The sequence below is a fragment of the Chiroxiphia lanceolata genome, chromosome Z, assembly GCF_009829145.1.
Source record: "Chiroxiphia lanceolata isolate bChiLan1 chromosome Z, bChiLan1.pri, whole genome shotgun sequence".
Taxonomy (NCBI): Eukaryota; Metazoa; Chordata; class Aves; order Passeriformes; family Pipridae; genus Chiroxiphia; species Chiroxiphia lanceolata.
In genome coordinates this window covers 33,606,760-33,619,523 of record NC_045671.1, presented here as the reverse complement: position 1 = coordinate 33,619,523, position 12,764 = coordinate 33,606,760, and the positions used below count along the sequence as shown (strand labels likewise).

Below are 12,764 nucleotides of genomic sequence, written 5' to 3'. Positions count from 1 at the left end.
GACTGCATCACGAAGGTCTGATGCTAGTTCACCTAGTTCCCAATAGCATAGTAAGAACTCGTGAAATTTAGCATGGAGTGCTTGGCCCCTATGTTTCCAGACTTCAGGTGCACCAGATTATTTTATTCACGAATTACCATGCAGGTTTTTCTAACAACAGTATAGAGGATGAGTGCAAATATGATTTCAAAAAAGCATTACCTGTGTAACTCTTAACTGATCTCCAGCACGTGCCACTGTGAATTACCTTTGATAGAGCTGCATTGTAACAGTTTTAATGCATGTGAATTTTGAAGCAATTACTAAACAAAACACAGTTTCTTGGAGAAATAATAATGCTGAAAGATGAAGACCAAAATAGAGGGGGATAGTTCTGGCTAAGAACTTAGCCTGTTTTCTTGTGTGTTCAGTGCATCTTTATTGTTCTCTGCGGTGACTTTGAATTGCAGTTTGAAGAAATCTCTGTTCAGCAGCACATGAATCATGATTAATAACTTTATCGTGGGCATGTCATCTTCCTTAAAATTAAAACCAAGACTAAATGTCTTTTCCTTTCATGTCCTGATTTCCCTTCAGAAAACATTTGGCACAAAGGATATTTTAATCAGAAGGCCTTAAAATTACCTTCCTCCTCGAGGCTTGTGACCTTTGCTAGAAACGCTGAATTTTACCCAAGTTAAACCGTACCTGCTAACTCAAGATGAAGGTGAAAAGATAAAAAAAATAGATTCCTTGCCAGCCTTGCTTGGCCTCTGATCAAACTCTCGTGGGAGCGCTGCGGGCGGGGGGCGGGGCGCCGCCTGCCCCGCCTGCGTGGGGCGGACCGCTGCCGCCGCCCGCCGCAGTCAGTGCCGCGAGGGACCGTGGTCGGATCGCCGGTCCCTGTGCACATCCCGGCTTGTTCCCGCGCCCCTGCCCAGCGCCCGCGGGCCGGCGCGCAGCGCAGCGCAGCTCCGGGTGAGCGCCGCCGGAGTGCGCGGGCGGGGGTTGGGCTGCGGCGATGCGGGGACTCCCAGCCGCAAACTCCCGCCTCCATGGGCGGGACCGGCTGCCGAGGGGTGACTGGTGCCCCGAGCCGCCCGGTCGGTGTCTTCGGGGCTCTCCGCGTTTGGAAGTGGACCCACTGCCTTTTCAGAGGGGGAAAAAGTTTGTGCGGCGCGGATCGGTGCGAAGTTGGGCTGACTTAGGCGAGCGTCTGCGGCATCTCTGCGGGGGGACGAGGGAGAAGGCGGGGCGGCCGGGATGCTGCGCTGCGCTCCACCGGGGTCTGGGGTCCGCTGTGTCGGGAGCGGTCTGGCACGGCAGGCCGTGCAAATTCCAGGGCAGGAGAGAGCCCAAGCGCTTTTCCCGTACCCCGTTCGTGTGATGGTCAGGGAAGCGCGATCACCGGCCCGTCGCCGCCGGCTGCGCACGGCAGCGACGGTGCCATTCCGGTGACTTTCCAGCTTAATGTTTTTGTGGCAGTCCGTCGAGTAGTAACTCTGAGATGGAAAATAAAAGATCTCCGCTGCGGTACTGTATCTTGAGGATAGAGTATGTCTTCATGACATCTGCTTAATATGGAAACTGTTTGAAAAAAGAATCAGGAGAAACTGCAAGTTACTTAATAACTTTTCTGGAAATAACTGCATGTAATAGCTGAAATCCTGCATTTGAGAATACAAAATCAATCTTCTACTGACTAATAGATTGTTCAGTATTCAGCTGTTGCTACAAATTACTTGAATAAGAGATGTAACAAAGTATTTTTTGGGCAGTAATACTAATAATCAGTTCTATTAAGCGAGTATTTTATATCTCGTTTCAAATAAAATGCACACTACTGAACATGATGCATATGTAACTAATTTCTACATTACAAATATTCTTCCAGTTCAATAACCAAAGCACTTGTTGTTGTCTAGAAGGTTTTTTTTCTGTTTTAGAAGTGCCGTTGATCCAGTATGCTCCTGTCTGGCATACATGAATAGTCATTCTCACATAATTTCTCACCATTTCATTTGTTTCATTATCAACTCTTTTGTAAATCTAAACTATTTTCTTAAGGATCTGTAAGAGGAGCACTTTTAAAAGGTACCACATAGGTATTCTTAGTAACATTCTACATTTATAGCTGAATGCTTGACATAAACCCAAACAAAACCGGGGACGATTGAAAATTTTGTCTTGACTCATCGGAGCTAATGTCCTAGGTCTGATCAGAAGCAAGTTGAGTTCTCTATAAACCTGAGTCGATTTTACAGAGGAACTGAAGACACTGCATTTCAATCCCGTTCCAACAGCATTGTGTTTTATGTACATATCAATGACTGTTGCTCTGTGCATACATAATATTTCAATTAATGCTGCCTAAAGGTCTGATGAGATGCTTGTTAGCATGTTGCTTGTTTTTTTTCAGACATTATTGCCCCTGCATTTGGGATTTGGACATTACATGATCATAGTAGAAAGTAATTACATGAGATAATAATCTTTGGTAAATAGTAATTTCTTCATTTTTATGGAAGATCTGTGGACAGTTTTTACCTTCCACTAGGATTTTTTCTTTGTCAGCAACTGAGGACGGCAGTGGCTCATAGGCATATGAGAGGCATAAAATGATCAGAGTATTGATAGACTGTTATCCACAGTTACTGTTTAAATAATGTCATTGCTTTGTCTGGTGGGATGTGACAGGTCTTTATGCTACAGTTGGTAGTATTCTGCTTTAAATTTTAAATTTCACTCAGTCTTTTAGAAGCTTCTAATTACATGCCCTTTCACTAATATTAATAATATGTTTGTCCTTTTAAGACTAATGAAGAAAATACATCCTGCGAAGAGTAAAAGTACTTGATTCTGGGAAGACTCTTAAGGCACTTCTAACTTCAAAGCTGGAGAAAAGTATGAAGGAACAGTTCATCTGACTCCCTCAGCATCTCACACAAAATGGCTCTTCAGAAAAAAACTCTTGCTGGTGTCTTGGAGGAATGGTGTTTGGAAGAACCACTGTTTGGTTGCAGATGGCAGCAGAATGTTCGGAAAAAACTGAGACTGATACGAATCGTAGGGCTTCTTGTTAGTGTAGTGGCCATTAGTACTTTCTCACTTTCAATGAGTGCCTTTTTCAAGATGGAACCACATAGCATGGCACTGGTCAACAGCCTAGATAGCCAAAAGCTGGTGCGTGGGCACCAAAGAACTCTGTTGGATTTCACCGAACAGAATCAAAATGGCACTCTAGACCCACATGCTTCTATGAAATATGAAGCTGGGCATGACAATGAAACAGATGATCATTCAAAGGGAGAGTATCCCACAGACCTTTTCTCTCTCGAGGAGAGAAGACAGGGAGCAGTGATCCTGCATATAATTGGAATGATTTACATGTTTATAGCCTTAGCTATAGTCTGTGATGAGTTCTTTGTTCCTTCCTTGACTGTCATCACTGAAAAACTGGCCATTTCTGATGATGTGGCAGGTGCAACCTTCATGGCTGCTGGTGGGTCAGCCCCAGAACTCTTCACTTCTTTAATAGGAGTGTTTATATCCCACAGCAATGTTGGCATTGGTACGATAGTGGGATCTGCCGTGTTCAATATCCTATTTGTTATTGGAATGTGTGCTTTATTTTCTAAAGAGATCTTGAACCTTACGTGGTGGCCACTCTTTCGAGATATGTCCTTTTACATCATTGACTTGATCTTGCTAATCATCTTTTTTCTGGATAACTTCATAATGTGGTGGGAAAGTGTAACACTCCTGACAGCGTATTTTTTCTACGTGACTTTCATGAAGTTCAATGTTCAAGTAGAAGAATGGGTGAAGAAATTTTTAAACAGGAACAAGGTTGAGAAGGTAACAACAGATGCTGAAGGAAAGGTTGGTCAATTTTTATTGAATTATATGTAATAATGTCCTTGTAAGTGCTGAACCCTTTGATATCATAAGGATCCTAATATAGTACAGTAACCAATATAAAATAGTTCCATGTTTTGCTCAAATGTCTTTTTGTTTAGTCAAAACTGACTGAAAATAAAAAACAAGAGTAACCTTCTAGTGAATCAATTTAGCTTCAGAATTATCCTGATCACACAGAAAGAAAGAAAAAAAAAGCCAGCAAAAAGACACAAACCTTTACTCAGCAGTTTGGCACATTGATGAGGTCTGAAATATAGCTACTGTTTTTTTCCCTAAGCTTTTGGATAAAGCAGTAACAATATCTGGAGAGAATCTTGTGACAAAATTTGGGTTTTTAAAGACTCTTAATGCACTTTCTTACTCAAAACCCCCCAAATTACTCAGAACAGTATACGAAGGTATTTTTAAATGCATTTTTCATCTACCGATGCTGATAATAAACTAATAACTTCCTACTGTAATTAGTGGCAATTACATGAAAGAAATCTCTCGAAAAACAGTGACCACAATGGCAAAACTCATAGGTCCTCTGTTTAAGGAGTATGTTTCCCATTTACGGTGTTTCTAACTATGCAAACTAATTTTTGACCTCAAGTAGAGAATGAAAGTTATGCACAGAGGGCTTGGTGGGTCTTCAGCAAATATTATAATCTTTTAACCAGCTCTCTTTTTAGAACAGGCAATATTTAAGGGACCTATGAAGCTGAAGTCATAAATACATATATGTGTAGTAGTATTTTAATTGGATGCTTAATTCTGAAATTGAATTGCCTGTTTTTATATGACATTGGGGTTATTCATCAGATAAGGTTGTATTATGCAGTAATTACTCAAAGTATCAGGCAGTTAGCTGTTCACTGTTTCGTTTCTTTTATTTAACAGTCCTGTATGAAGGGTTTGGAAGAGACACGATCCACTGATATAGATGCACAAGCATATAAACAGACCACATATAACTATAGAGAAGACCACTCGTTTGTGACTCATGGAAGCCTACTTTTGAAGAGAGAGCTGGATATTTTAGCAGTTATGACAGGTGCACTCAGTTTTAGGGCAAGACACGAAACAAGTCCACCAAAATTAAAATCCAGAAATTCTCATTTATTTATTTTATTTTCTAATTGGGCTTAACAGCTGTACACTTACTTGTAACTTTATTTTTTTCACTTTTGTTCTGTTGGTTTTTTTTCAAAAATTAGCATACTCGTCTTTATCTTTCTCAAAATACTCAATTGAGATTTTATAAGTAAATGAAAAGAAAGGCCAACAGCAACAAAGTACTTGCTCTAATTAATGAAGGGCTTCTTTAACTATGTTAGTTGGTTTCTAAGTAATGTAAGATTTCACAGTGCATTGTAAGTACTTTGATGGTTTGTGCTAAATGTGTGTAATGCTAGGAAGACTATGGTATATGAAACAACCATTTAATGCACTTTCATCTGTCCATAAACTGGACAGAAAATGTAAATCTATAACTGGTCTTAAACAATTATCAATATGAAAAGCAACTGCCTCATGTTGTTCAGGCTACAGGGTGAGGTAGAATAGCTATATACCAAAGTAAATGCTCAATTATTTTGAACTGAACAGAAGAAGAAATCATTTGCAAGCCATTTTCAACATTATTTATATTTGAAGTACTCTGGATGGACTTGATTTTTAAAGATACCTTTAGGACCACTCATGTTTCATGTTTTAATTACTTAGAGTTTGTTCATGATATAGGTACACAATTTCAGATAGGGATGAAAAAAATCAGAAAACTGGCTACTTTTCCTAAAAACACAAACTTTGCGTTGTATGTTTCACGAAAATGTTTTTCCTGAATTATCTTGAAGCTAATTAAAATGATAAAATAATGTGTTCACAAATCATTTAGGGGTAAAGGGAGATAAAAGATGCTCTAATTTTGTTGCAATTTAGCTAATAAATATTTTCTGCTTCCTGGTGAAAACAGCTTCTGAAGGTGTCAGACCATGGTTTCCCTCTTTAAGTCATGCTGTAAAGACATATTTTTGAACATTTCATTGACACTTTGAAATTATAAGTCATTATGAATTATTTTATTCTTTGGTGGAACAGCATTTAGCAAGATGAATGAACTCATGATTTTCTCATAGCAAGAATTATGTTACAGATTATGTTCTTTGGAAAGAATCCCTGTGAAGTTCTGTGTTCATTTATTTGCTATTATTAGACAATTGTTTTTCTTGCTTTTAAATTAAAAACAAACAAAACAAAAGAAAAAAAAAACACAAGGAAAAAAACCTATCACATATCCTAAGCCTGATAGAGATGTCTAGGTTTTTTAGCTTAAAAGTTACTGTCTAAAGTAAAGGATAAAATCTTTTTATAGTCTGAGATCTGGTGCCTAGTACCAAATGCAATACACGTGTGTTTATTTCCTAGACACTGAGGGTTTTAAGTATCACGGAAGTGATACTCTTGGCTATTGGTGGCAAAGGATGCTTAGTTTCTACAGTGTTAGCTGTTAGCTTAGGTTGTTCCAAGTCATCAAGATTGTGATTTGTCAATACAAAATAAAATTGTATGTAATCAAGTTGGTATACTAAACACATAAATTGCACTCTCAGGAGCTTTCTCATAGAAGCTTTTTCACTCTCTTTTCCCCAGTTAGGGCAGAGAATTGCTAGGCAGCTCTCTGAAACTGGTGGGTTAGTGTGTCTTGGAATAATTTTATTTCAGGAGAGTGTAGAAAATTCTCTTTCCTCTAACCAACACTCCCTCTGCCTATCTGTTGTTGATTCCGCTGCTGCCAAACTGGCAAGTGTTCTGCTAAAAAAACTTGTGTGTTGTATTTATCTTTAAGACTGTTGTAATCTGAAAGCAGCTCAAGAAATTTGAGAAATCTAAATAAGGCATCATAAAGCTGGATAGTTGAAGAGTTAGGTTGCTTATTAGCAAGCAAGTATCAAAGAGTAAAAATCTGATCAGATAAAAAACCTCTTGAGATACTAAAATGTGTTTTAATGTTGAGCATTTTTATTATCAGTTGTCTTGAAGAGTTGAAGAAAGTTTTACATTCTCAAGGACAGTATTTCCCATGAGAAAAGGTCTTAGATATGAAAGATTTTTCTACTTAGCTTTCACCTGCTCTAGATGTATTCATGAGGTTGCTTGAATGCATGTGTATCTCTATAGATGCCTTTCAGATTCCTTTCCCATTTTTAAGAATTAAAGCACATTTTTTTTTGTACTAGAAAAGTGTTACTATTTGAACTTAGCTAGTTTTTCTGATCTTATTTTCTTTAGTATGTTGGTTACTTGTACAAATGTGAATGTAGACAGAGTACTCTATATGAATTTCATTGTACCACTATTTTCCTTCACAAGCTTTCAAACAAATACAGTCTGGACTATTAAAGGGTCCGCATTGAGAAAATCTGGTAACTTGAATTTTCTGAACAATGTTGTGACACCGATGAGAACAGACTACAGGCTTTATGCATTTAGAGTTCATAGGGTGCATTGGCAAGATCCTGTTTGAACTGTGGAGAGCTAAGTGTGGAGAGCCCCATGTAACCGTCAAGGAAGCCTGATACTGAGGAATGCCAGAGATCATTGTGAAAAGGATGAAAAAAAAGGAGAATAGATGAAAAAGCGAGACAACATGAAAAGACAAAAAGGAGATTGTTTTTAAGTTGTACAATGTAGGATGGCATATGGCATATGCAGATCAAGATGGATCCCTGACAAGTGACACTGAGCCCTATGAGCTGCTCTGAATGTACCGTACAGTAGGTAGTATGATCCCACCACCAGATATACCCACAAGTTCCTTCCAACCTAACTTATTCTGTGGCATTTTTAGGTTTTATGTAGCTGTCCTGCAAAGATGATTTTTTAGGACTGAGGTAGAAACTTTTAAATTAATTTTACATCTTCCTCAGCTGAATGAAGATGTTTAAAAACAGAAGCCTGAAATTGAGTATGATAGACTGGAAGAGGAAAATGGGAAAAGCTGATGTTCAAAGTTCTTAAAAATTAGACTTTTTTGACCCTCTGCTAAGATTTCAGCCTTTTCTTGTTATCTGTCCTGGTGAAGATACGTTGAATATATTATGTTGTGGTAAAACATCAAGTGAAACTACATTTCAGTTGTTAAGTACTTTCTTTAATGTATCATGGAGATCACTGCAGAAATGCTTGAATCTGATGATTCAGGAAATAACTCAAAACAGTTCTGTTCGGCAGCTAGAAGAACAGAATGTGGGTGGCACAAGGATATTGTGCAATGACATCTGTTTCACTGACAGTAGCATTTTAGATAAATAGCTTATGGTACAGTTAAGACAGTTTTTCTACATTTATGGAGAACTACATTTGGAAAATGAGCTTTTTTTACCAACAAGGCATAGTTAATATTTTATTGCCAATTTTGTTGTCTTAAGAGACTTGAATAGCTTGTGTGTGATATTTTAAGATCCACATTGATCTCAAGTGCTGCCACGTTGCATTTGATGGCAGTGTTTGCATTCTAAAGGAACGGTTGTTAACAGTATTTTTAGGTACTTCTCTGCTTAGTGGCTGTATTAACTGTACATATGCACAGTCACTATTATAATGTATGATCTAATATGTGTCCGTTATAGGGAAAATATGAATTATCTGCATGCATATAGGAAAAACTGAAACTCCTGAACAGTTCTTTTTCAGGGCTTCTTAATGTTGAATCCACAGTAACTGTAACTCTATCTATAGAATAAGTTTTCTTCTCTCACTACCAACAAAAGATTTTTTTCATAGTTTTCATAGTTCATAGTGCTTCATGTTCTTAGGGAGATCAGAGTCTTATTCTACAGACATTTCACAGTTGGTCTACTTGTGCAAGCGTGTGTGTGAATATAGAGCTATGATATTTGGATCTTGCAAGGTAGCTACATTGTTTAAAATAATGTTTGGAATGTGAGCATCATCACTGTCATTGTCCCATCTTTTGCTTTGATAGAAATCTGGTTTTGTGTCACATTTTATCTGCTTTTATTATATCAAAAATTTTTAAGCTACTTCTGTGTTAATGTTACTCCAGTAGCAGTAACTGTTAGTTTGCCTTGGGTTTTAAGGATTGCTGTTTCGGTTTAGGGCTATTAACTGACATAACCAAAGGCTGGCACTTTATATATGCAACTATTAGTACAGTGAAATGGATACGATTCTCTGTTTCTTTTAGCACCTCTCAGTAATTTGTTGACTACAAAACAATGATTATAGTTTTCACTGCTGAATCTCTTGTTTTGTAGGTTTGAACCCTGGTAATGAACAAAAGTGACAGCAGGCAAATGTAGTGTAGATTAAATGCTCTTAAATCAAGGACATCCACTAAGATTCATTAGTCAACCCTTATTAATTATGCTGGGAAAAAGAAAGCTAAAACTGTGCCACCTTTAATTAATAGCAAAGGGAAAACATACTCATCAATATATTAGAAAAATAAAGAGCATATGTAATTAAAAAGAAGTCAGATGATACTTCTTAGAGACTGCACAAAACCAGCTGTGTTGGCAATTGTTTGCCGTGCTGTATTTCAGAACTCCAGACATGATTGAATTTGTTGTGCCAGAAGCTGTACAAGGAGAGGAGTATGAAGTCCCAAAGTCTTGAGAGTTTATAAATGTTTTTCCGTACTTTAGTCCAGATTGTCAACAGAATGTGGGAGCTACAGAAGACTGTAGGTGGAATTTCAATCCCCAAATCAATATAATATACCAGACCTCAAAATTTCTGCCTGATTTGGGGTGCTTAATCTCTGAAGGAGCTTTACTTAAAAACAGAGAAAAACAGAGACGATGTTCAGATGCCATTGTTTTGCTTCCAGGCTTGTTCAGAAATGCCAGACCTAGGTACAGCAGCATAGTACATCTGCTTTTCCATCTGACCCATATTCCTCTACTTTTTCCCCCAGTAGTTCTCCAGATTTACCTCACAAATAAAAGTTTAGCAAAATCCAGTGGCTTTTACAAGTTCTTCAGATTTTGATGAGAGGGCTCAACTTCTGTGCCATTACATACAGATTTCCCACATTCATTGCTCATTTTCAGTGGAGCTGCACTCATTATATTTTGAGTGGTAAAGCACAGCTGACTCCCCTATTTTTCTTGTCTTGTTTTGAATGGCAGTAGTGAGCCTTCCACAACATGTGTTTTAAAGTGTGTGTATGGGATGGGAGTGGTGGAAGCTGCCCTAGAGCAGTGCTTGTTGCAGTGTTGAGGGTGCCACACTTAGAGTGATGCTCTGGGCACTGCTGACTTTGGGGTGACCTTGGCCTTTCTGAGTGGTGACACTCCCCAGGCAGCCAACAGTGCACTGCCAGGGCCACACGACAAAAAAATTAGATTCGATGAAGTGCTTCTTCCCTGCTGATGATCTGGGGCTTTTTTGGTTTTATTAGCAGGAGTCAGTTTTCCACTGCCAACTGCAGAGGTGAGAAAAGAAATTCTTTTTTGTTCTTTCTCCTCTGATTTTCTTCCCCCAAGAATTCATGGATTTTGCTTTTGCAACTGTAGCATAAGATTATAGCCAATTCAATTTTTTTACTGCATAGTGGATAGTATGTTCAGGCTGAAGAAAGTCCTACAACAAAAGAGATGTATAAGTGGAAGTCAGGAAAGTTCTGAAAAATAAGGTATGTGCCCCTACTTGTCTTAAAAAGATCTGTGTGAAATAAATGAGTATTAAGTGTTTTATACACAGGATATAGAACAGATGGGAAAATATATTTGAGATGAGTGTAGGTAAACAGCTGTAACATCTGTAACAAGACATATCTATCTAGCAACCTCTTTTGCTCTTTATAAAATAAATTTCAATATAAATAATACTTCCTGGTTTCTCCCTAGACATTTACCATGTTTTGCCTAACCTGCAAACTGTGGCCAGAGTGGTGTTCCTAAGTCTGTAGAATAAAGAATGGAGTTTCCTTTGCCTTAACCTAGATTAGCCATATTCCATTGTATTCAATCAACTTTTATTTAAACATTGTTTTTTATTATTTATTATTTAACTTAATGGCTGGTTCCATAACTCTATGTGGCAGTAAGTGTGCTATTGGCACAAACTAGAGATTCAAATTCTGTCATGGTGCTGACAATTATTTTAGAACCTACAATGACAAGATAGAGCAAATACTGGGTAATTGTAATGAATTTATTATGCACAGATATGCATCATAAGAGGAGACACAAGAGGTTTATAAAAAGAAAGGTGGCTGGTTTTGTGATTAATTTTTTTAATTCAAAACCCCCTATTAAGTACTTATCTGAAAATCACTATCTTCCTTTATCAGTACAACCCAAATATCTTAGTAATAATTAGCTGTGCATTTAAAAATTCTGGAAATTTGGCCTGTGAAATAAAACTCCTTCTTATAGAATGCTCTTGACACCATACTCTTCTAAGACAAGCATAAATGTTTTAACTATTATTAATACCAAAGTATTGAGATGATAATCTGGTCTCCATTAGACTAGGTCCTTAGACAATTGTATGAAATCACAGTTCCTCCTCTCAGTAACTCATGGTGTAAAAAGATAAATACTATTCAGAGTACCTGATGAGAAGAACATGATTTATCATGTATATAGTTTTATTTACATTGATATATGCTTACTCTTCTCTACAGTTAGCATACCATCAGTCTTTTCCTTCTCACCCAAGCTGTGACTGAGTTGTTGATTAAACATAAATGTTCTAGAAATAATGTAAAGAAATAGTTTATTTCTCCATGTGACCTAGCAATAGATTTTTGCAAGTGTTAGTCAATGATACATCTGGTAGAAGACAGCATCTTTTTGTATAACAGGACCTAAGTCAAAGTAGTACTATTGTTGCTCTGTTTTGCTTTTGGAGAAAACAGGCAGATCAATGCTATGGGTTTAGTTTGGTTTTATTGTAAATTTGTGTGTGTGAAATTCTTGCAATTGTATTGTTAAGTGCAGGTCAGTGACACAGGCAAACTGAAAATCCCAAGTTACAGCAGCCTTAGGGCATGCTCTTGGCAAACAAATTACATCTAACAGACAATATATTGTAGTATGTTACCACATTTTATTATTTTGCAGACAATACCTGTATCTTAGAGGAAATACAATTGGTATTTGCTGTCATTGGTCGTTTGTTGGTTTACATGTGTTCCTATCTGAAAAAAGGAAATGAAAAAAAAAATATAGTATTGGAAAAACATCATTGCCTTGCTGGTTCTTGGGTCTTGGGAGAGCAATGTGAATTTTATGTGTTGATCATGTATTTGTTTCTACAGCAGGTGGAGGGTTCAGAGCTTGTGTTGCCTCCAAAGCAGCTCTATCTAGCAGTATAACTACTGCTCTGCCTTAACCAACAGTGGCTCACTTTGGGTGATTTTACTGTCCCTGCCAGATGCAATTTCATCAGGGCAGTTCAAAGAACAGCTACTGCTCAGTTACTGTGTTTTGCACTATTCCATTACTATTCCTATGTTCTCCGTATTGTGATTTACATGAGTAGTTATAAATAGCTATGTTCTTGGATGACTTCCTTTGTACAATGATATTAAAATTGCTATGAAGCCTTACACTTAAGGGATTAATAAATTGGCACAAAATTTTTTCTTGTTTGAGGAAGAATAAAGATGGCAGGGAATTTGTACTACAAACTACACTGACAAATTAATCAAAAATTTTCCTCAGGAATTAATCCTGCTTTATCACTTCTTAACTGCTTAACGCTGAGAGTCTAGTCTGAAGTCAGCAGTAATACCAGTGACATTTATTGCATAACCAACTAGTGTAAACTCTTCACCCTCTCACATTGCTGTAAAACAGATCTAGTGGATATAGAGCACTAAGGAAAAGGCACATCTGCTGTCACAG

The 12,764-nt window shown here is 37.7% G+C and overlaps 1 protein-coding gene and 1 long non-coding RNA gene across 3 annotated transcripts in view; one reads left to right on the top strand and one right to left on the bottom strand.

The window, feature by feature from the left end:
• The first annotated feature begins 1,051 nt into the window (after positions 1–1,051).
• SLC24A2 (solute carrier family 24 member 2) overlaps positions 1,052–12,764 on the top strand; it is a 113,515-nt gene continuing 101,802 nt past the window's right edge. Inside the window, 2 exon segments of the mRNA XM_032676088.1 lie at positions 1,052–1,165; positions 2,794–3,861. Of these exon segments, the coding sequence (XP_032531979.1) occupies positions 2,929–3,861 (933 nt within the window). The 5' untranslated portion in view covers positions 1,052–1,165; positions 2,794–2,928.
• LOC116780778 lies at positions 1,458–12,153 on the bottom strand. 2 transcript variants are annotated; one of them, XR_004354618.1, is made up of 3 exons: positions 11,986–12,153; positions 11,349–11,467; positions 1,458–1,566 (listed from the first exon to the last, which is right to left on the bottom strand). It is a non-coding gene; the product is annotated as an uncharacterized LOC116780778 (long non-coding RNA). The 2 variants fall into 2 exon arrangements; XR_004354617.1 differs by lacking the exon at positions 1,458–1,566 and adding an exon at positions 10,388–10,491.